Source organism: Poecilia latipinna, unplaced genomic scaffold (assembly GCF_001443285.1).
Source record: "Poecilia latipinna isolate Pla-1442-1.1 unplaced genomic scaffold, P_latipinna-1.0 Scaffold404, whole genome shotgun sequence".
NCBI classification, from domain to species: Eukaryota; Metazoa; Chordata; class Actinopteri; order Cyprinodontiformes; family Poeciliidae; genus Poecilia; species Poecilia latipinna.
In genome coordinates this window covers 229,834-254,605 of record NW_015113020.1, presented here as the reverse complement: position 1 = coordinate 254,605, position 24,772 = coordinate 229,834, and the positions used below count along the sequence as shown (strand labels likewise).

The window sequence follows — 24,772 nt, the reverse complement described above, 5'->3', positions numbered from 1 at the left end:
AGAAACCCTAAACTCGGGATATATATCCGGTGTTTCCTCTTTATTAGATCATGGTTTGAATTCATATAACATTAGCAACACGTGCTCCATAAAGGCTTATGTACGTACATTCAGCCATGCAGCGTGATTGATATTTAGCGCAACCTTGTAATTACAACCAGTCTGACCACCTTAGCACTCCCATCAATCTCACTGATGATCTACGATGATTACATGAGACCAATCATCCCCCAGTTACCGTCCTGGAGAGCAGCCATCACACAGGGAGGATAAAGAGATGACATGAAGTGATGGAGAGAGGAGCTAAATGAGACAAGGAGAGGCAGATGTGTGTCTGCCAAAGAGAGACAAATAAATAAAGAAGGGAGAGAAAAAGATCCAGAATGAGGAGTAAAGTGGAAGATAAGAAGCATTGAGTGAAACGACTGCGGTGAGGAAGCTTTCCAAGGAGATTCGTAGGTAAAATGACGTATTTTATAAGCTCAAGGTGAAAGATGTCATACAGAGAGGAAAAAAAAAAACAAGTTAATAGTGCAAAGAAAATATCTTTTTGAAAGAAGCAGGGAGAAAATTGCTGGAAAAATAAATTACATTTGAACGGCGACCCAAAGTTCACATTTTCCACATTTTTTGTACTTCCATTTGGGTTCCTACTGCTTCGAAAAGCAACATAAAAAAAGCTGTTTTCTGGTAAAAAGTTCACGTTTACTGGTGTCTGGAAAATGAGCCGTTTCAAAAACCTCACAATCGTTGTGTCACATTTAACAAACATGGCACCATTACCAAGCAGCTGGTTTTACAGCCGCATTCGCTGTACAATGGCTGCTGGAAGAGCCAGGTGTTTTGTTGTTATCATCCATAAACCACTTGCTACAGTTTTGTTGGTTGTGCAGGAGGCTCCACTTCTGCTTTTCAAAGATGTGCAGTTGCATATTTGCGCATCTGATTGCAGGTATTTTCATGTGTGAGTGTAAACATTGAGTTTGAATTTAAAGTGACAAGACGTTCTAAAGCGTAGATAATAAAGACTGAAATCTCATTTTCTAAGAATGATTTTGTACAAGAAATGTAACGAACATGTTTTGTGTCGCCTTTAGACATATCCTAACCTGTTCAAGAAAGCATAATAGGTTACCTTTAAATCTGAGGATGGGAGCATATCGACATTTAATGAAACTTTACTGGGGATTGTTGGATTCAGTCCATACTTTACCAGTTCTTTTTACACCTAATTTTGTATTTTCATAAAAATGTTTCTCAACAGCAACATTTGTGTTGCTATTGTTGCTGTATCATGCGGTCGTAGCCATATTGTTCCCTAACAAAGTAATAAATAGTTTTTCTTATATAACATTTACCATTACCACAATAGTACCACAAAATATTGCGATAAAATTCAAAGTTCATATCGCCCACCCCTAATCGGTTAATCAAAAAATGGTCTATAGATATATGGTATCACATGTTAGGCAAGAAAATGTTTATTTTATTATTTAAAAAGAAACTGAACTATTTGTTTGTTTGCATTTTTATGTATTTCTATGATTGAGAAAAAAAGCGTTTAAGTGGTTCAATTAAAAATATGCATCATTTTTATTTGATTAATCGACAGAATAATTGATTGCTAAAATAATCGCTAGTCGCTGCTCTATTTGGGATGTGGGACGTCTTTAATCAACTTCCCCCTGTAACAGGAATGTATGTTAGTGAAACGTGGAGAAGGTTATAGCTGACCAAAGTCCAGCACGTTTCTCAAACTCTCCTCTTTCTACTTTGTGATCGAGCATCGCCCCAATGCCCTTCCCACGACCTCCGTACGAAGACGCTACACTTCCTGCACCGACGACAGGCACCGTCAGCAAACACTAAGCAGCTGTACCACGTTATTTCCAGACACGTCTGACCTGACTCAGCGCTAAAATCCTCGTGGCCCAATTTCCAAGGCTTCCCACACAAAGACGCTCCCTCACCAGCTCCGAGTGCAGCTGGACGACGAGGGAGACGACCGAGGACGGAGAGCGAGCGAGAGCTGCGCTTTAAATCATCATTTGCATGTGAAAACAGACTGGCACTCGGATCAAAAGCCTGGAGCTGGAAGGAGGCGCGCAGCACGCAGCCGTGGGAACGCGCGCGGAGACAGCGGCAGCCCTGTGCGAGCCGGGGAGCACGTGAGGCTGGCTACAAAACGTCAAGAGTCGGTCCAGACGGAGAGACAGACAGACGGAGCGAAGGGAGGGAGGGATGGAGGTGAAGAGAAGGACGGAGAAGAGCGGCGCAGGACCACCTGAACCCAAACTGACCCATAGATCAGGGCGGAATCAGTGAAATACTGTTTCAAAACACCACAAACTTTTCAAACCCACTGCTTTGTATTTATTTATCGTGGAGTTTAATGTGGAGTCGTCTTTGCAAGAACCGCGTCGTCAATGCACCGCTAACGTCGAAGAAACACAATTGTTTCCATTATGTAAACGCAATTAAAATCAGTGTTCTTCCTCTGCCTACATCCCCCAGAATGCTGTGCGGTTCTTGATGGGATTCAGTAAAATTACTTAATATTCTATCATATTATCTATTGATATTGATCACCTGTCTTTTGGTGTCTCTGCCAATTTGATATTTGTCTTATTATGTTTTACTAAACTTAATTTCATTTCCATTTTATCACTTATCTACCTGTGATGTTTGTGAAGCACTTTGGTCAGATGAGGCTGTTGTAAATGTGCTGTATAAATAAACTTTAACTTGACTTGACTGACTGTCTCAATGTATATTGTTATTGATTTAGTTATAACAACAATAAATCGGTTCGAGTCAAACCATGTAAAAAAAAAAAAAAAAGAAGAAGGGCAGAAGCTGAGCTTACTTGTTAATAAGGAGAGCCTGTTGTCCATGAAATTAATAATAAAAGTGGAAACCAAACACTTTTCCAACACCTGCCTTGTTGCTGGTGAGACCAAAAATATTAGGTGTTTCATTTCTAATCATAGGAATCAGGATGAAACAAACATGAGTAATCCTCCAATGAGTCCTTTGAGTTTTGGCCAAGATTGTAGGAACTGAAATCTGTTGGTGTGCTTTTTCTCCATGAATATAGCAACAATACATCAACTAAAATATGAGCAGAAGAGGAATAAAAACATGAAGTGATACCATCAAATCGGTGTGGCTTTCACGTTACACAGTGACTCTCAGTTCATCAACACTCTTTTGACCAGAAGCACCTGTGCAAACGCAGAGCCGAACAGCAGCAGAGCTTCATGCGACCTTGAGCGACCTTCAGCGGCACAGCTGGAGAAGGGGACTGGGGGCGTCCGAGCGCATCAACATAAAAACAAGAGCGTCATTGTGGGCCAGGCTGCAGGCGCCGAGTCTGCACGGAGATGAGATAACTTCTGGACCGGCAGCATTCCACAAACCTGTCCTAGTCAGAACCGCAAGGGTGGATCTGCACCGGACACGTCAGCCGTGTTCTGACCGAATTATGCGTGTAGAGAGAGGCTTGCTGAATCATGATGAGAGCGTTGCTTTGTTCTACAGCAGGAGAGTCAAACTCATCTGGTTTGTGGGTCGTATCGAGACCATGGGTGTCCTCAAACGTCCGGTTGTGGCTGGATGTATTGATAAAATTACAAATTGACAAACTGATAAAACAGGAATAATTATCTGTCTATGCACTGTAATTCTCATGGTAAAATTAAAAAATTTTCACATTTATGTAATTTGGCGGTAATGGTGGGCAATACAGACTTAAAGTTTTATTGCGATACTTTGTGGTATGATTGTGATAACGATAAAATTGACGATAACAACTTGAGGAAACTGTACAACTGTGACTGTGTGTTACAGCAATTACGGCCCCACAAACACGAGTACTGCTTTTGGAAAAGCAAAAGACGCTTCATTAGCACACCAGTCACAAACAGAACTGTGATTTATGTCAGCAAACTGCACACGGTTACCGCATTTTTCATATCAATTGGTATTTAGCGATGCCGTCATTGAACAAAAAGTGGAGTAAACAGTGACTCTATCAATCCTAACAAAATGGAGAATTATGGGCAGTTTTAAACATCTTTAATTGTAATTTATCATGACACCTACGAATCAAGATTTGTATCATGATAAATGATAAATGATACGATAAATTTCAATATTTGGCAGGATACAGATTGATAACATAATATTCAATCTGGCACATGTTAAGACAAACTGACACACGTTCCTTCTTTACTATGAATAACTTATTTTTTTAGCTGTTATAATCAATCTGAAAGATTAGCTGCAATAACGGCATCACCTGTTGACTTCCTGTTAAAAATAAAAGCAATTGCTCACTACAGTTATGAATTTCTGAATTTCTGTGTTAAAACTGTAAACCTGTGGGATTTTTACAAAAGATTAATATTACTTGATACCTATTGGATAACTTCATATGTCTTTCTTCAGGTATATTTTTGACGGATTTTGAATTTCTTGCTAAAGGTAAACATCTGATCATATTCCCAACAAAACGTGTGGGATGATACTGCAAATCTTGTTTATCTGAAAACATTTCCTGAATTAATTTTCCATATAAATCTCTGACCAAGCTTCCTTTTCTCCGTAATTCATTATCTGCCTTTTCACCGCTCTTTGCTCCTGGTGTGTCGTTTAACCTCCTCTGGCTGCAGATCACCGATCGCTTCTTGCTAGCAAGATAAAAAAAAAAGAAAAAGAAATCAAGTCATCACAAGAGAGCGACAGCGTGAGACACACAGGATGAACCTGAGAAAACGCTCCTGGTGGAAGGGAAATTGAATTTGGTCCAATCTGTCATGTGGGAACTGTAAACACGATCCACAGAAACCTATCTGCAGAGACACACACACACGCACACGCACACGCACACACACACACAGACACACACACACACTGTTCAGCTGTGTTGGAGCCAACGTAAACATCTACATGATGAGAGACGTGTTTACAGCTGATCTGCTCTACGAAGCTGCAACACAGAGTCTAGTTTTTGATTATTATAGTAGATGAAGTATCAAATGTGTCCCCACAGTATAATGTAGCAACCACCATGTTTTAATGAGAGGATGGCCTGACAAAGTCATTAAAAACCTCTAGAGACTTGTTAGCTAAATAATTATAAATCAAGATTGTCCAAAAACCTTCGATGTTAATAAAAATATCTACTTTCGAAGGAAATGGTAGCTTAAAATTGGTCTGTAGTTTGAGGCAACAATTAAGGTTTCCTCATTTCATGAGAGACTGAGCAACAGCCAGAGGCGGTTGACCCATAGGGGGCGCCACAGGCCCAGATGTGGATGTGGCGGTGGAAAAGCCAAACATGGACTCTTGCTAGGGGGAAAAAAATAGATATATGCCCTACTACCATTGTTGGGGCGCTGGAAAGTTCACCCCTGCTACAGAAAATGTGAAGGAGTGATATGGTGACAAAACTGAAGTGGAAACTGGAAAGTTTTTCCAATGCAGTTTAGCAAAATACGCTAATTTCGACACAGCGGAAAAATAATCTCATCCTAGCGCAAAAACGTTCTCTCAAAAGGCAAGTGTTTGTCTGAAGTTGTGTTTTCATTAGCAATGTTTTATTTTGTAATTAGAATTAAGTAAGTAAGTAAAATTTGCGCAATTTTAAAGTAAATGAAAACCCAGCTAATGGCTGGAGAGAAAAAAAAAACTATCTTGTTTCAGATTTCTGAAGCATAAAAACTGAAAGTTGCTTCTCTAAGTTTGGATTTGAAGAGAAGACCAGAACCAGAAGACCTGAACGTTGCTTCATTATCTTTAGGATCAGTCTATGAAGGTCATTTTGAAGTGATAAATAGGTGGGACTTTTCTTCAATCTTTTTAAATGACCCTTTGACTGTTTTCTAATGAAAAATTATATTAGCATGGTGACTTAAATGCAATTTAAAAACAAATGAAAGTGTAGCCCAAACATCTGGCAAGTTTCTTTTCATGTTTCTGTCATCTGCAGCAAATCCCATTATCTCTCCCTTTCTTCTCTGATTTGCTAGGGGCTTTTACTTTTCCAAGGCTGGGTAGATTTTTATGTTTGTGTCAAAACTTGGTGGAAAAATCCCGTCCGAGCCCACACTAATTGGAGTTTATGTGCAATCCAATACACGCAAGCGTAAACTTCCCAGAAAGTTCAGAAGCAGCCCTCATCTTGTTGTCACATCAGAGGAGTGAAGTGACTAAGAGAGCGGGGGAGAGAACCTTTTAAGAAAGGCTGATTGCTCCAGCATCGTCTTGGATTTCTACCAACGTGAAACCCTAATCCTAGCCCTAACCCAGGTTTTCTTGAAGAAAAAGGAATTCGGCAAGCTAAGAAAGTTTGGGGTGAATTTCGAAGTAATGTTCGACGCAGCAGATTCTCGGCAAATGACTCATAAACAGCTTTAGTTTTTTCAAGGCGCTGCCACCTGACCAACACCAACAACTCAACAGTGGAAGAGCCTCCATCAAGGTGGTCGCAAAACACAAACATTAAAGCTAGCAGCATTTTCTGGCAAGGCCAACTTTAAAAAGGCTGAACACACTTAAGAATTAACTACCTAAATATTTTCCACATTGCGAAACCCAATTAAGGGATTACAAGACATTTCTAAACGTTTGAAGCAATAGCTTAATTTCCCAGGTTAGCATTGCAGCCTAGCTAGCTGCTACCTGATCATTTCTGAAGACTCTCACAGTTAACGACACGTCAACGTTTAACAAGCGTGGACAATACGGTGTTCTTTGCTGCTGCTCGCGTAAAGTTGTTAGCGAGAGTTGCTACTCTTCAGCCAATTTCAGTTTCCTTTTAAAAAGTTGTGCAAGTTATTTTTATCCTTATTTTATCTTCAGGAAGCATTTCATCCAAAAATGGAGGAGTATATTCACTTAAACTAGATTTATCAGCCTCAACAAAAACTGACATATATGCGTGATTGTGGATATTTTTCAGCTTCATATTTTTACTCATCCATTTTTAACTATTTTACCACCAGCAACGGCACAACAACAAAAACCACAGAAGAAGACACAAATAGGAAATATCCTAAAAATGTTTTCAATGTAAAGTCTAGCTAAGGAAACTTAAGCTAAAAAATTTGATCTAATTTTGGATAGAAGGACTTTTTAACAATAATTTATTGTGATACTGACACATTTTTAAGTACAATAATTGCAGGATTTTATGAGTTAAGGAAGGAATAAAGCTGTGTTTGAGAAGCTGTTAGCATGTCCAAATCATTGGCTTAAGCATGTTATTAAATTTTGTCTATTGATATTTGTCTAGATTATTGTGGGAACAGCATAGAGATTTGTTTCGAGAGAGAGATTAAATCATAAATCTTCATAAATGGCATTCTTACACTCGTTGCGATCTTTGAATCAGTGTAACTAACTTCATTTGTACTTCTAGCCAAACTTAATTTTAGCATTAACAGCTAATATTCAAGCAAATTTATACCGATAGCCAAATTCAGGGAAAAAAAAAAGTTTTAATGTGTTTTAATCATAGTTCAGTGCGTTTCACTGGCTCAGTAACAACTAATTATGGAGCTAAGAGACGATAATAACTGCTAGCATTTGTTTGCAACTTGGAATGATACTTGCAGGGCTCCATAAAGCCCTGCAAGCACAACATGCTTCCTCCTCCATCCAGACTTCCCAGCAACGGCATTTTTAGGCGACACACACATACACACACGCAAACACACGCACACACACACACACACACACAAATGGGTTCATTTTTAACTTTTGGGCTCACTGAAATGTCAGCCTGCGAGACGCCGGCTCCAATCAGACACACAAAAGATTCGACAGATGGAGAGCTAACAATTGCAGCTCATCTCCTTCTGCTTTCCTCCCTGAGATCTTTCAGGAAACTTCCTCATAGCAGCTCTTTTTTTTTTTTTTTTTTACATTGTAAATGCAGCAGGAGCAGCCTGAGGGTCTTGTCCATCTCTGCTAAGTGGTCAAGTTATACAACAGGGCGTCTTTTAAACAAAACTGACTGACATGAGACAATAGTTTGTGTCCATAACAAAAAAATCCACAGGAATTATAGAAACTAGACGATTCCTGTTCGTTATTTGCAAAATTAACCTGTGTCCTCTTCCAGCCCCGTTTATCACAGCTTCAGTTGTTTTAAACTACAATTAGCAAAAGTATATGGGTAGCTAGCTATCATATTACCTGTGGAGATCAGCACGAAGCCTGTTTTAGTTGAATGGCATGTTCTTTAGTCTTGGTCATTTTGAAGTTTGGCCAAAAGAATTGGTTTCCTCTGTAACGTCAAATCTATGCTGCAAGGGAATTTCACAGAAGACTATCTAAAAGTTCCAACATAACTCCAAACAAATTGTAAATCAAAAAAAGGTGAAGTACAAGGAACTAAATAAGCAAAATCAGCAATCTAAGTTTTAAAACAATATCTAAGAACTGATTACATTCATGAGAAAATTTGTACATGATGCATTAAAAAAAGATATATAAAATGGAAAAGAGAATGAAAACCAGATGTAATGGCTGAGTTTGAGGACAGTCTCTTATTAGACGTCATGCATTTGCACCATCTAATTCCAATCTCTTGATCAGAATAAGCACATGCAGGTCTGTAACAAACCACAGCAGGATTCCTGTTGGTGCTTTGTGGTTTATGGTTTGTGTAATGTGTCCACATAGATTTGTTCCTGCCGCCCCCAAAAGACCGTTATAGGAAATGAGTCAAGTGTTGTCCTGTAAAAACATCTGTGTGACTTGGCTCCTCGCGCCAAGCATTCAGTGTTTCTGCTCCGTTTTGCTCAAGAATTTTTCTTAATCACAACAAGTTGGCTTTTTTTTTTTCCCTCGGCAAAAACAGCGAGATGTGTCCTCATTTTAGAGGAAATAGGTGGTTAACCAAAACATTTCCTGATGCTACTATCTATGGCAAATCAGGGTGTTTATATCTTGGTCAGTTTTTATCATTCTTTATCTTCCAAATAGTGACATGTTCCTGTCAGGAAAAGCTTCAAAACCAATAAAATAATACATTTTATGTGTTTTTCAAAATCTCCAGCATTATATTACAGGTTCAGTGTAGAATGTTGAGTTTTTATCATTCTAAATCTTTTGGACTTTGAATTAGTGATAATCAAATGAGATGCATATTCCTTATAGACTGTGAAATATGCCCTAATTACAGAAAATAACATTTTATGGATTCAGAGAAAAATAATCAGCTGGCCTGGAAGCTGTGAGCGCCCCGTTGACGGTTATTCCAAAATATCTAACACTAATGCGTTATTCCCACTGAAGCGTTCGTTTTCTAACTGATTAAAAACATTAACTTCCCAAGTTTTAAAAATGGTGTTCACAGCATTTAAAATGACTACTGGTTCCAACGAATCCTACACTAGAGGAATCCTCCTAGCTAGCTAACCCTAGCTAACCCTAGTTAGCTAGCTAGGGTTAGCTAACCCTAGTTAGCTAGCTGATGAGCTAGCTAGCTAGTTAGCAACAACTGGAAAGCCTGATAAGCTAGCATCAGTTTAGCGCTTTGGTGGAAAAATGCCCCACACTGTATCACCCCACTCAATTTGTGAACATGTTTTTTCATTGTCTGAAAACATAAACTGGAAATAAATACACTGTTATGCTTGCGTTGCTAACTGTAGCTAGCGCCTGTCTGTCTCGGATTCGAAACCAGAAAAAACTGGCAAAAGTGAGCCAAGCTATGATCAATTTCCTCATTTGCAAAACACATAAAAACATAATATTCTTTGCTCTAATGTTAACTCCTGAACAGTTCACATACTTTTAAAAAAAAATCAGCACTAGTTTGTGCACGAGAAGCATAGAAGTATCCACACACGTTCAGAGTTCAGAGTAATAACTCATGAGTGAACACTCAAGTCAAACCTCTGTCAAAAACAATGAGCTACAGCCATGCTCCATCAAGATGAGTCATCTTTGGACTTGGACCATTATTGTTCTTTATGTGAAAGCAGATGTGAGAAGAGCAAAACCAGGAAAATAAAAGTACAAATGCAGCAGTTACTTGGTGAAAGGGTAGAAGCAACATTAACTTTCAGCTTGAACTCAATGACACAAATCGTTTCTTTTATTTCTCTTAAAAACAGTTTAAAGTTTGCATACAACACTACAATAGGCTAGGAGGAATAGCCGAATGCAAAATTTGGATAAGTTTTACCCAAATTTACTACCAGTGTAGGTTTTCTTTTTTTGTCTGGTCAAAGTTTGTAAAAGAAAGAGAATTTTAAAAAAGGATTTCTTGTCACAAAGAAGCCAAGATGCAAGATCGTGTTTCAAATTTCATTAAAGCGCTGACTTTTAATCTGTAATCAACATAAACGGCGGACAGAAGAGCACAGATAAAAGTGAGCCTGAAGGGGAAATTTCAGCATTTTTTAACAGATCAGCAGTGATCAGCACCAACCGGAAGAAATTACTTCAGCTTTTATGTAAATGTGAAATTGTTCCACACAGCAGGTTATGTTTAATGCAGCTGCAGAGTGAGAGTGCGACATGGCAGAGTGCCTGTTTCACACAGGGCCACAGTGAACACAAAAGGCAGGTAGAGGGCATGCGACAGCAGCACAGCAAAATACAAACATGCTGCATTAATAACCTCTGTTTCATTAAAGGTAATAATAGAGCATAGAGTTGGGTAATAAATTATGATGTGGAAACAATGAAAACCTCTGTGTGCTTATACGACCAGGCAGGAAGACCAGCTGTCTGATTTCATTCATTCACATACATGCACAGAAACTCGCCTGATTTAAGGTTTGACCAACGAAAATGCTGATTCAGGATCTGTTGACAAATGATCAACATATTCATGGAAAAAAAAACAGGTGTCTCTCTTTAGAACATATTTGCATAAGTAGAAATAGACAAAGAAGAAGTTGTGGCTTATTTTTGAGCTGATGGGTTGTGGGAATTTCAAACTACAACTTTGCCAACTTCCTGCAATGATCCATGAACGGAGTGGAGGGATGTACTCAGAAGTTCTGACTCCAAAAACCGGCCCAACAAAGTCCAAATTCCTGATTTTAAGAAAAGAAAAAAAAACTTACAAGACACGTGAAAAATCAGTATTAAAATATTAAATCTATCCTTTCGTTTTTTCATAGGCATAACCTCCAGATTAACGGGACATTCTTTACATTTATTTGAACCACAGGATAATCCTGCTGTCACATTCCTTTAAACAATCTCAGGTTCAAGTGCAAACAAACCGGAATAAAGGAGAAATATTTGGGGTGGGTTTCTTGCCAACTCGTCCCGGATCTTGTGAGGACAGAGCAGAAGCCGACTGCCGGGATGTTTTATTATTGACCATCCATCAGTTTGTGCACGTTTTGGGGACGTCTCACATTGGAAATTGATGATTTGAGGACATTTTCGATAATGCACTCGTTTTGTGCTTCCAGGGAACGAGCTGAGGTGGCTCAAATGAATCATTTCCACCAGTAGGTGTTATTTTAGTTTGACCGGGGGACATAATCCGTCATTGTTAGGTTTCAACCCTCCCAAATGGGAATCAGAACCACAGTCAGTAAAAATCGAGGAGGATGTAAAGCGTTATTAATATTTATCTCCATAATTCATCAAAACACATTGCTACTAAGAGACATGACCAGCAGTAATTGGTCTATAAGTACATGGGTCCAAAAGAGGAGAAGGAAGGAATCAAACCTTAACGTTTGGGTAGAAAATGGGAGTATGACTCATTGAGAGAACAAAATAATCTGAAGACTTTCAAACGTGAGAAAGCAACAAGTTTGAAAAGATCAAATTCAAGACTTTTTAAGACCATAATGTAAGGAATTTAAGACCTATACCTCCACAAAAATGTACAAACGCCATTCAGCCAATCGGTGATAAACTTGTACTTACCATGATAGTCACTGATATTTACAAATATTAGTAAAAAAGCTTGCCAATGAACTTCTACTAGCTGCTAATATAGCCTTGCTAGATACCAAAGGTAGCTTGGTTCGCAAGCAATCCTAGCTAATAAAACCAGCTACATGACAAGGGTACAGAGTGGAGATGTCTGAACGCAACTCAAACTTTAGTCTGACAGAGAAGTCCCACGAGAAAAAAAAACTTTAGCTATGAGGTTAAAAAAAAACTTAAGACCTGTGATTAACATGCTAAAGGTCAACTTACTTTTTAAGGTCTTATTTTAGATACATGAATTTAAGACTTTTTAAGGATGCCTGCAATAGACAATCTTAACCTGATGCACACATGGCAAAAACAGATATTTATCCCTCCAAAACAGAAATCCTCTTTTCGTTACCTTCACCAAACACAAAAGCATGGTCAGCTAAAATGGAAATAGCTTTGGAAACTAGAGAGATTTCAGCAAAAAGCACAAACACTCCATGTGATGTTTGCAAACACACACACACACAATTATTCACAGCTTGATCAAACCATAGAGGGTTGTTGCCGCCAGATAGAAGGAGACATGGACACACACACACACACACACACAAACACACACTGAACCCGTCAGGGAGTCCCGACCATGTGTTCAGTGTCAGAACTGTGTGTTCTGCAGCTTTCCACCGTCTAAAGCTCAGCCTCCTCTTCACAACACGGTGCCAGTAAATAGTTCTGTGACAACGCCGGACAAAGGAAGGCCTTTTCTCTGCTCCCCGCCTCGGATCGGCACCCACTCTGGACGACACGACTCCACGAGTCTTCGCCCTGAAAATCTGAAAACCTTTACTTAGACTGCTTGAGCTCCGGCTGGGGGATGCTCCTGCTGAGCGCCACGAACATGCAAACGTCCACTTACAGATAAGTTTAGGATCATAAGCTGCAAATCCAAACCGTTTCTGCAAACTGGCTGTAATGTTTGTTCTCTGACTGTACTTCACTATTTGTTTTTTGATTACAGCAGATAGTGTGGAATTATTACTGTTCTGATATTCCAACATGCGGATTTCTGATGTGTCCAACTATAATACATTGATTTCAATGTGTTTTTGTTTTAGCTGATGTGGCCTTATTCTCTATTAATAAGAGATGTGGCCTTATTTTAAATAAAATCACATTTAAAACATTTTATCAAAACAAAACTGGATTAATATTTGGCAGAAAATTAAGGTAAGTTATGAATCTATGTATTCATTTATGAAATCCGTCATTTGCCACCAGGCAAATTTGAGAAATGCCGAATGAAACCCATCATAAGCATTTGTAAAAACAGTACAAGTCACAACCATGTTACTTTTTCGTCAAATTGTTCACATTTTACATATTTCAGATGTCTGTTTTTGTTATTTTTGCGCTGCTTCCTTCCTTGGTCATTGTGAAAGAGGTCTTGATCTCAATGTGTTTCCATCTAGTTAAAAAAAGTTTTATTAAAACTAAAAAAGATGAAGTGAAAAGTAAAGCTAATGAGATTCATATTGGAAGCAAGGTGAACACATACTACTAAAAAAAGCAACTAGCAAGAAAGAAATCCTGACACCTAGTGGCACAAATGACAAACTGCACTCAATTTCACATATTTTACACATTTCTATGGTTTTCGAAATGGTCTTCATTTTCAGCAAACATTTCCATTGAGTTCAGCGTTTTGTACACGTGAGAGCAGATTTTAAAAACAAAAACAAGTAAAAACTGGTCAAAAAATAAAAAACTATTGCTTATTTTTTAATACATCCCTTTCCTTACATCCTGACAGTTTTGTAACAGAACTTTAAATTAGGATGAGAAGATCACCTTGTTTTTGACTTGTTACATATGCAAATTCCAATAAAAACACTTTAGCGCCTCACTACAGTAAAATGTGCTCTACTTCTCTGTTGTTCCCGTGAGCGAGTGAAATATCCTCCGCCAGACGTGGAGTGTTTTCTGTCCGACACCTGGAAGTGATTGCCTCCACCATTACAGAATGCCTTGGCTGACGTATCACTGTCGACAGCCAACCCTTTGTGCTCAGAGAGAGAAAAACTCACCAATGTAACCATTATATGTTGCACAGAGGCGTCACATGATGCGTCTGTTCGGTCAGAACAACCATCATTCACTGCTGTGAAACTATATAATTGTTGGACTTTTTTCTTTTTTTGCGTTAGACAGGGATTGTTTAGCGTTAAAAAGTAGTAAAAGTTAGTCAGCAGGAGTCTGTTGGACTTGTAGAGGACGGGTCCAGCAGAGGACCGTGGCATTTGACCTTATAAACAGCCTCAAGTGGTCATTGAAGGAATTGCAGTTTCTGCACATGTTGATGTTTGTCATTTTTAGGACAGAAAAAGCTGATATTTTCCTGAGACGCACGCCAAACTAGCAGTCGCCATGAAGACAGCGTGTAGCGGTTGTCATGGAGACTAGATGGCTTGAACATGTTGCACTTTGCAGAGACAGACAGCCAATGATTGCTAATTCTCAAATTGTGGAGAAATATTTTTCTAAAAATGCTTCAGTTTTATTGGTGTTAAAGGGATTGATTGGGGTACCAATAAAAGCGCCACATGTAATTTTATTTTTAAAATAAAAAGTAATCTTCATATGTTCACCCCAATGATTTCCAAATGAAGGATTTTTACGAACTTATGTGAAGTAATGCAACAACCAAACAAGCCAAACAACAACTTTTGTTAGACGATACATTGTCCCAGAAGTTGTTTCACATAAGGTAACGGTAACTGTACAATAATGCAAGAATACATTCACGAAAATTAATAAACTTTAAATTCCAATGGACATTTAACACTGGAGCTGGAAGCCATTTTAAATTTCCAAAATAAATAAAACAAAAGAAACAACAAATAAAATTAATCAATACGTCTTGGTAAGAAAAAAATTGAGACTAAATATACCAGGCTGAAGATTTTTGTGATCCAGTTTTTGATAGAAAATGGAAATTACTGAGCTCGTTTTAATTGATCATGCAATTAATTGACTTATTGCGACAGTCCTGTTAGCAAATAATATTAGTAATATTGCATGTTTCTTAATATAAAAGACGATTTCATTTCGAGAGTGGCACCAGCCACTCAGCGCTCTCGTTGGACAACATGATCCAATGAAACTCCCTCAAATAGCGATTTGATCGGCGTTACAAAACCAACCGAGCTCGCTCCTTCGTCCTGCCTACGTCCTGTGTGTCTACATGCTGCTGCCGTCACACAGTCTGAATATCTGAGGCATCATCAGACTCTCTTCTCTGTGATTGGGATCAGCTCTACAGGAGACGGTTTAAGCACCGTCCCCTGATCCGTGTCCTCAGATTAAACAGCAGATCTTCAACGTGAGAACGGCGGGAAGCCAGCCCACACGGGCAGAAAGCTTGCCGTGTTCACACAAAACCTCAACAAAGAGTCTGTTCCTGCGCTCTGGCTTCACAGTTTGTAAATCCTGAGGCGTGTTGTTATTTTTCACAGAGGAGAGAAGTTTTGGAAATGAAAATCCTCTCCCTGTCCTACTAAGATAACGCCCAAGACAAAAGTAAAAAAAAATGGACGGGAAGTAGACTGAATATTGTAAATGAAACGTCCTGTTCACCAATCAGTAACAGGAAGGTGAACTGACTTCCTTGGTCGTATCAAAAATCTTTTGAATTCTGTAAAAACAGGGTTTTCAAATCACGCAAGTCACGTGATTAATGGCCAGGCGTTGCTGCTTAAGAAAAAGGCAAAGAAGTCGACAGGAAGTCGCAGGAGGATGACGGAGCGGGACTTTTAAATTCACGGCAGGACGAAAATCTTTTACATTTACTTCTCAACAGGTGCATCAATAACACATTATATTCCAAACACCAAAGAAACATGAGAATTTGGCAAGATGTTGAATCGTAAGTCCTGGAAATTTTCACATTCAAGTGTTGAATCCATAGCTCTTCTGTAAAAATCGCCAACTACTCGCAAGTTTAAGGGGCTTGACGCTTCAGTGTTTTTTCAACAAAAACAAAATATCGACAAAGTTTTGCGCACATATTCACGGCGTTCCCGTCTCTTGTAGACAGTGTTACTGTTTTCGTTGTAAATTAACTCTTCAAAAACATTTTCACACAGATTTTTAAGCCCTAACCACAATGAAACCAGCTCAGCTCAACTTAATCTCCATAAACAAAACACAAAAACATCCAAGAAGACAGTGAGTCTCCAGAATGTAAAAAAAAATTGGAAACATACCTTTAATGACTAGTTGCCATGATTATGTAGAAAATATAATTATCGGCCTTTTATACATCGGAAACATCGCAAAGTGTTTGGGGAGATGAAAGTGTCTCACTTTGCATCCACTTTGAGATTATCTTTAAAGAATTCATTTGCTTGTAGTATCATGATATTTACTGAAAATGGTCTCAAAACATCGATATTATCATTTCGCGCAATCATTTCGGGGAGAATTTATGATCAAGAAAAATGTGCTTGTTTGGCTGAACCAACGTCCGACCTATAAGGTGATGCAGCATGAGGTTAATCAGAAGCTCCTAGCATGTGAATGAACGTAAAGTCCTCTGAAACGATGAATTGTTTTTGTTATGAGTTTGTGTAAGAGAAAAAGAAAGGGCCGAGCTGTGAGCCGTGACAGGAAGCTGGTTTTCTTCTCCTTCACTCTTTGACCTTTAGCCGTGACTCGCGTTCATTTTGCAGAGAACAGCACTTTGTCTCGCATGTGTAAACGCACGCAGATGAACGCGAGCGCAGCCGACCCCCAGTCTCCGTCGGAGGGTCTTTATCCACTACGTTCACCTCAGTGACGACATTTTCTGCGTCAGAATTTAATCATAAAAACACAAATGAGCTTCTAGAGGTATATTTGTACATATTTGTGTGTTTTTTATTGTAATATTTGCAACAATTTAAGGTTCTTACTGAACTTTTTCGCATGTCTGGATGCTATTTTAAGAAATCTGACAATATTGTGAGAAAAATAAATATTTCTTTGTTTTTAATAAACATTGAGCACTATAAGAGCACTTTATCGTAAGGAAGAAAATCAATACATGGCTTCATCTGAATAGAATAAAATATCATGGAACGTTCTTTTACTATCAAAAAAATACCTTTTATATCAACTGAGTTCCAACTATTTCTTTGCTAATCAAATCACTTCTGGCAACTCGGCGAATTTAAGACTTGAAAAATTGAGTGTGGACTCTGAAAATAAAAGTCTTTCTCCGTGCTCCGCGGATGGAGAGAAGTTGGTCCGAAAGCCTCTGAATCATCGCCTGTAGGAAGAGAGCGATGGTGGGGGAGGATGAGGAGAAGAGGAGAGATTCTGAAACATATCGAGGTACATGGCCTGCATCCACGATAAATAAAAAATAACAAACAAAAAAAAATCTGTGTGGGATTATAAAACTTGAGCCGGAAAAGTTAGAGATTCGTGATTAAAAAAATAAAGAAAAATCGAATGAATATCGGTTTAATTTAAAGTTTTCATGTGAGCTTCTTTTTCGTTTTTCCCAAAGTTTTCAGAGTTGGAGGAAGGACGTCTGAGTAATTAGGTTGACGTACCCGTGAGAACGAGGAGAGGGAGGAAGGATTCGCTCTTGTTGCCTCAACAAACACTTTAGACCCATTAGCTACTCCAAAATAAAAGTGTAAAATAAAAGCTTAATTACATAGAAACTACCCTTAACTCAATATAGGCCTAAGAAATGAAATAAGCTTTCAAAGTTTCCTTTAAGAGAGCAGAGAGTATTTAGTTTTATACAGAATTTAAAACAAAGTATGTTTTTTTTTTAATATCTTAATCATATTTTACTAGCACATTTCATTCAGTTTAAAGAAATAGTTCATATTTTTCAGAACATGGTTCTGGTTTAAGATCTAACTACAAATCAGATAAGCAATACATTTATTATTGTCGTACAAAGAAAAAACTCAAATCCCACAAAATGTCCCAGGAGTTTATGCTAAAACCAGTTTATAAAAGCCACATTCGGTTCAGAGGGTTATTTACATGAAGGTCTGTGATTATTTACTCATGATCCATAGCGATGATGCAAAACTGGCCAGCGAATCTACCAGATGGAAAAGGGAAGCAGTTAAGTCAGTAAATTAAATACTCTTCATTAGGATACATACTTTCTATGGTTATTTAAAGGGCTAAAATACATATTATGCTGTTTTGTGTGTGTAACAGGAAGTTATTTGGACCAGTAATGATTTAAATGTTCCTTTGTTGGTACGTCAATCCATCTCATACTTTCACATGTCCATTTCCTAAATGAATAATTATTGACATCTGTGTAAATAACCATCCAACACTAGCGTGACCTGGGTTAGAAGCATAAAAAGTAACGATAGCATTAGCCACTGAGAGGTTTTTTAGATTACAGTTGTTTTAAAATAGTAGAAGTCAACTTTGGTCTTGGCTTTCTTTCTGACCTGCTGATAGCTGTGGTCTATGTGAACAACTAATATGAATTTCTACTAAATATAACCAGAGTTCCTGCAGATTTTAGCAAGATAAATTTAAGACATTTTAAGACCTTTTTTTATTGCCACCTTGAATTAAAGACCAAAAAAATAATAAACCTAGGTGCTAAGCTTTGGGTTGGCAATAGTGAGCCACTGGCAAAGGCGAACGCTGTCTAGTCAACAGGCAATAAATTTGAACTTACCCATGATTGACGCAAAAACGCTAGCTAGCTAACAAGGATATGTTAGCAGGTTGTTATTGGTAGCCTCAACCAATGACTCAAGCTTTTGCCTGACAGAAATCTCCATGTACGAGATTAAAGTTTCTACAGCCAACTTACTACTTTTTAAATTAATTTAAGAAAGTTTAAGCCTTAATTTTAGATACATGAATTAAGACCTTTTTAAAGATGCACAGACTCATTGATAGAGACCAGGAAAGCCATTTGCCAGAGATACTGTACAATATTAATTACATGTAATATAGATTTTTAAATTCCAAACCGTGACATGTTGGTCAGTCCGTTTTGTCTCTTCTTAGCCCAGACAAGGAGGTCAATAACAGGACTTTGCTAGCTTTCATCCACTTTCAGATATCAACAGATTTTGTTACTGAGACGATTTGAAATGTTGCTCAGGAGGAAGGTTATTCACATGCAGTGACCTTATACATGGACCTATGACCTCGATTGAAAGGAATTATATACAGCAGGTAGGATATTTATTGCTCATAGCTACTAAACACAAACCCCTTTTGACAGATGTAAGCAATCCCTTCAATGTTTTTGGCAAAGACACATAACGTTTCAGTATTCCATCTAATCATAAGCTTATAAAAACAAGGTAGAAGAGGTGTAATCTGAAAAATCCAGTTGAAACGTTGCAAAAAGAATGCATTGCTGCTTTCTTCGACATGTTTGGAACACTTTGTCCCCTTAAGGTGAACAGCAGCCAACAGAACGTGGCAGGAAATAAGTCCAGTGTGAGAAAGCTCCAGAGGACAAAGTCCTCAAGTTCAGGCCCTTCTGAGTGACAACTTCCAGTGGAAAGTGTACCACACATGCACGCCTTCCCCCCTGATATCATCCTTCCTCAACTCAAGATCAACATCCTCTCTGTATCAGTGCGACTCCTTCCTCCTCTCCTTGGGCAGAGGAACCCAGCTTCGATCCTCTGTGCAACGGTTTTCTGGAAACAGGCCGGGGCAGATCTGACTCTTGTACAAACTCCGAACTGGGTGGAAAAAATCCCCTCATCTGGGGCCGGAACATGTGTTTCAGTGTTTGTTTCCCTACTTTTGGCAGGTGGACGGGGGGAATGTCAGCAGTTGTTACTCGCGGAAAAGCACACGTGCGAGTGATTTTTCTGCACATGAATGAAGGGGGGGGGAATGTTAGCTGGTTTCAAGCTAGCAAATTTGAAATCCTCCAAGGTGTCAGACGCTAGCCAAGCATAAACGCAGGTGGCAGTGACAGGGATTAATCAGGCAAATTAAAGAAATTCACAAATGGAAGTATATACTCTTTTACAAAAAACAACCTTATTGGCACGCTAATTGTGTGTACTAGTAGAATCGGTATAATGTTTCAACATTATGACACTTAAAATAATGAGAAAATTGGTGAGGCAATTTACAAATCTTTGCAATCTGCTTCGTTTTATGTTTTCTTTCTGCACTGGACTCACAAAGCAGATTGCACTAAATACAAACCACCAGCATAAACAGGCTAAATTTTTCCATGTTTTTTTTATGTCAGATAAAATTAAAATCACAATTAAAGATTAGTTTACAACAATCTGTGCAAAAAAAAATCCAAAAGTAAAAGTTAAAAGTTAATAAAGTTAATAAAAGTTGTTTTTCCTGTTTAGCTCGGTTAATGTATCCAAGTCAAAACAACATGTTACAGAAACATCATTGAAACCGTAATAATTAATCGTTTATACTACTTCAGCAGCAGTAAGTTTTAAATAAAACATTTGTGTTTAAACTTTTGCAAACATTGACATATTTTGGCAATATCATACCAGCCCTTGAGCTAAAATCAACAACAACAAAAAAACATTTCACCTCGTTACGTTAGCGACTTCGGCCTCAGCGTTTTCTATCTTTATTGAAACAGTAGGAGGTGAAATCAAAAAAATAAAGATGCAGTGAAGATGAAGGCCCCACAACGCGCGTATTGATTGTTTAAGCTGTGTGATCCTGCCCACGTGGTAGCAATACAGGAAGAACCCACGCAGAATTTTGAGAAGAAGAGTTAAGATGATGCATCCCAGCACCACAGAGAGGAGCACCTACACACACGGATCCTTGGGAAGTCAGCTAAAGGACGACTTGCTTTTCTTTTCTTTTTTTATCTTTCTTCCTCTCCTTCCAGCTCCGCATCTGGTCTGTGTTTAAAGGGTGTTTCTCTTTCTGTCTGGTGATACTATACATACTAACTCTCACACACAGACAGACTGCTGGCTGCCTCATGTTAGCAGCCTTCTTGCTTCACTCTTTTGGTCACTCTTGAGGCCTATAATGTAAGCAGGGGAGGGAAACCAGTGCGAAGTCTGTGCAGAGATTAATGCTAAGGTGCAAATCTGCCATCGTTCCATCTGGGCGGCGCCTTATTCGCTTAGAAAATGTTGCTAGTTCTCCCGCTTTTGGCCAAATACAATCCAAATTTTTTTTCTTTTGTTGTGGAGTCTTGTAAAATACTAGCCTGGTAGAAACCAGTTCTGCACTTTGCTTCGTCCGGAGGGCAATGGACTCTTGGCTATTGAGAAACGACTGCTTCCTGGAGGCGTGGACTCTGTTGACATTTTAAATTTTATACAATCACTAACGTTTGTCCGTGACATGTGTAATGCACCAGCCCAACGCTATAAAGTTTACCACTGTAAACAACCATTCCCCACTGCTTTCCTATGCAAATCTGCTCAATTCTCATCTCTCTTCGTTTGGGCTTTCCTACCATAAAGCACAATTTCTCCTGCAGAATTTCACCGGGTCAATCAGCTAACAGGAGAAGTTGTGAAAGACGACATCGATTTTCTGCACCGTTTTAAAGTTGTAGTCTCCCTATCGTTGTTCACTCCATGCTTTCAAATATTGAGTTAACATTAACAGTCATCTCAAAAAATCTACATCATCGATATTTTCTGATTGCTGATTGGCCTGGCCTGGTTTTGAAATCCAGCTCAATGGGAGAAAGCCCAGACAGAACACTGAAGGGAAATGAGAATAGAGCGAAATTGCAAAGAGCAGCCATGGCCAGGCTAGCAAAATACTACAATGCAACTTTATAACCAGAAACTTGAATGTAGTTTATTGGGGTTACATGCATATGGGCCAAAAAAAGTAATATATTGTAATTGTAAAGGAGAGAAGCACTGAATCATTCTAACACATCGATATGAAAATAAATAAATCATGCTGCCATCACTATGTTTTATCACAGAGATGGTGATTTCAGGATCATGTGAAGAAGAGCTGGAGGACGAAGAAATGAATAAAATATTTCCCTTTTGAGACTGGTGACCAGATGAGCAGAAACTTTTGCATTTTTTTTTCTATCAGTCACTGCGCCATACTTCGGGTAAAAGGTCAATTTATCTGCAGTCATAGCAACATAAACTTTACCAGTTATACAAACAATTGAACTGTATGATGCTGTCCTGTCAACATGAGCTAAAATCTCTTGGAATTGTTTTTGCCCGCCTTGTTAAATCAACACTGCCCAGATTCAAAGTAGTTCTGAAGGCAAAAGTCGGGTCCAACCCGGTACTAGCAAGGTGTGCCTAATAAATTAGACAAGTAAGAAAGTGCAATCACACAATTGTATGCACACAGAAGGAACATGCTGAAATTCTGCACTAAATTAGCTACAATTAGTGCTTTACGTCTCAAAATTGTATGAGTATTATTACAGATTTTATTATTATTACTATTCTTTGTCTTGCTGCCTAAATCTGATGCAAGATTGTCATCAAAATCAACTGTAAAACTATTGAAATATCCTAGTTTCCTTCTTTTGAAGAGCAAATCTGCTTCTGACACTGCAAGGTATCCAGTCCCGCTGTGCTGTTTTCTGAAGCTTTCAGAAAAGAACCCAAAAAACTCAGATTTACAGGAGAACACTGAAACACTTCAAGAGAAACTTCACACATACATCTTACAAACATACAAATTAAATCACTTTTGTGAGTCAATGTAAGCTGAGTCTGTACAGGACTAATTTTTAATACTACAGCTGGGCTGTGACATCCTCAGAGCTCTGGAATGACAACATAAAAACTAAACAAAGCATTACACCAGACCGGGAGGGAAGCCAGACGGACACGTGCGACAGGTAAGGTGACAAAACGACAAAAGCAGGCAAAACATCCCTGCACTTCAGCCCAAGTTCACATTTTTCTCTCCACACCCACGTGCTGCATTCAGGAGCATCCTGGAAACCAGCAAGTTCATGAGTAAAAGTCACGTGCGCTCATAAGAAAGAAGGAGCTTGCATGCAGATTTTGACCCACTGATTTTTTTTTCTCTAATTTGATTAACTCCGCCTCCTTTAACATCAAGTAAACTCAAGTTTCATGTCAGAATTTAATCAATATCCTGTTTCGTTTTTAATATAAATTTTAAAGCAACTGAACACAAAACTACAACTTCTATCCTTTAACAACAGGGTTTCTGTAGGTTTCATCACTCAACTAGAAGACTACTATTAATAGAATTTAAAACTGGCGTTACAACAGCAATGGACAAAAAAATTGCAAATAAAAATATCAAATGGGTTGTCAACAGAAGTGAGCAAATAGCTAAAATGAACCTTGTCCAGCAGCCAAATGACAATAAATTTGCAATTACCCATGAAGGACGTAAAAAACTAGCTAGTTTTTCCTTAGCAAGCAAGGATAAAGCAAGCTAACTAGCTAGCTAGCAAGAGTATAGCCGCTAGTTTCTGGCAACAGTTCACGGTGAAAATGTACATAAGACTCAAATTTTGGCATAAAAGTAAAATCCTGTAAGAAAAAAATAAAACTACATACAATGTGATTAAATAGTCCTGCCGCAACAAAATTTAACGACGTATTTAAGCTCAACTCGTTTCTTTTGAATGAATTTAATATTTCGTCAGGCCTTACATTTATATACATAAATATAATACCTTTTACCACTTTTTGAGGATGTGCGGAGGCTGAATAGGAATTTGCAAACACGACACCTACACTAAACTCAAGCATGGCTCTGAGTGTGACAACCAGCAGCTGGGAGCCGCACATAATATACTCCAGGTGAGTTTTTTATTTATTTTTTTTCCTTGACCTCTTGCACATTGGTATTTATTTTTTCTTCTTCTTCTTCATTTCCACTTACCTCTTGGCGGGGGCTTGCTGAGCAGCTCGGCGACGTGCCTCTGCAGCCGGACCAGTCTGCCCTCCAGCGCGCCGGAGCGGCGGCACACGGACACCAGCTCCCCCTCCAGCTCCTCCAGGATGCTCACCGAGTGCCGGGACAGATCCGAGAGCTGCCGCAGCACCGAGCACAAGGACGAGCCGCATACGCCCGCCAGCTCCCCGAACACCTCCGCCCGCAGCTTCCCGCCGCCGCCGTCGGGCTTGCACACATCTTTGGGGAGAATGGTGCGCTTGCAGAACGGCATAGTTTCTCCACAGACTCATACACACTCATAAAAGAGGAGAAAAAAGACAAACAAAAACTCCAAATAATTGTCAAGTTATACTCCCGTGGTCCTTCTCCTTGAGACGCATGCTACGGGTGGTCCTGGAGGGAAAAGTCCGCATTTGTTGGAGAGGTTTGGAGCAAGCTGCGCGTCGTGCGCACTCATTGTTTTGGACTAGGAGTCAGATTTGTAAATGTGCGTGTGTGTGTGTGTGTATGTGGAGGAGAGTCTCAGCTGCTGCTAGGCATGTTGGACAGAATCTAAGATGAAAGACATCCGGCTCAAACTTCAAAATCAATGTTTAAAAACGGGCATTTGGAAACATAAAATGTATATTTCGGCTTCTAAAGAAAATTAAATCCTTAACTACAAAATATTTAAGCTAAACCCTTACATTTCCTTGCCGTGAAGTCAAACAATTTCTCGGAATTTAGATGTTAGAACTTTCTAACAACCTATTCAATATGTAGTCGTAATGATTTCCCCCTTAATTTTTTTTTTTTTTTGAAAACACGCATTTTTAGCAGCGCTTCCGGGCGCTCCCCAGTTCCTCTTGGTATTTTTAGCCTGCGTTTCATCCGTGCTTTTATTTTGAAGGCGCCCATCCAGCGATCAGATCTAGTTAAGGGCGTCTTTACTCAAGGCGCAACAGTTTCCCAGAGAAGGGAAAAAATAAAGGTCTGTCTGGAG

At 38.9% G+C, this 24,772-nt stretch overlaps 1 protein-coding gene across 1 annotated transcript in view; it reads right to left on the bottom strand.

Annotated features, from left to right (window-relative positions):
- Positions 1 to 24,428, bottom strand: part of nhsl2 (NHS-like 2) — a 119,023-nt gene extending 94,595 nt beyond the window's left edge. The window contains exon 1 of the mRNA XM_015037413.1: positions 23,776 to 24,428. Within this exon, the coding sequence (XP_014892899.1) occupies positions 23,776 to 24,061 (286 nt within the window). The 5' untranslated portion in view covers positions 24,062 to 24,428. The remainder of the gene's footprint in view (positions 1 to 23,775) is intronic.
- Between the last annotated feature and the right edge of the window lie 344 nt (positions 24,429 to 24,772).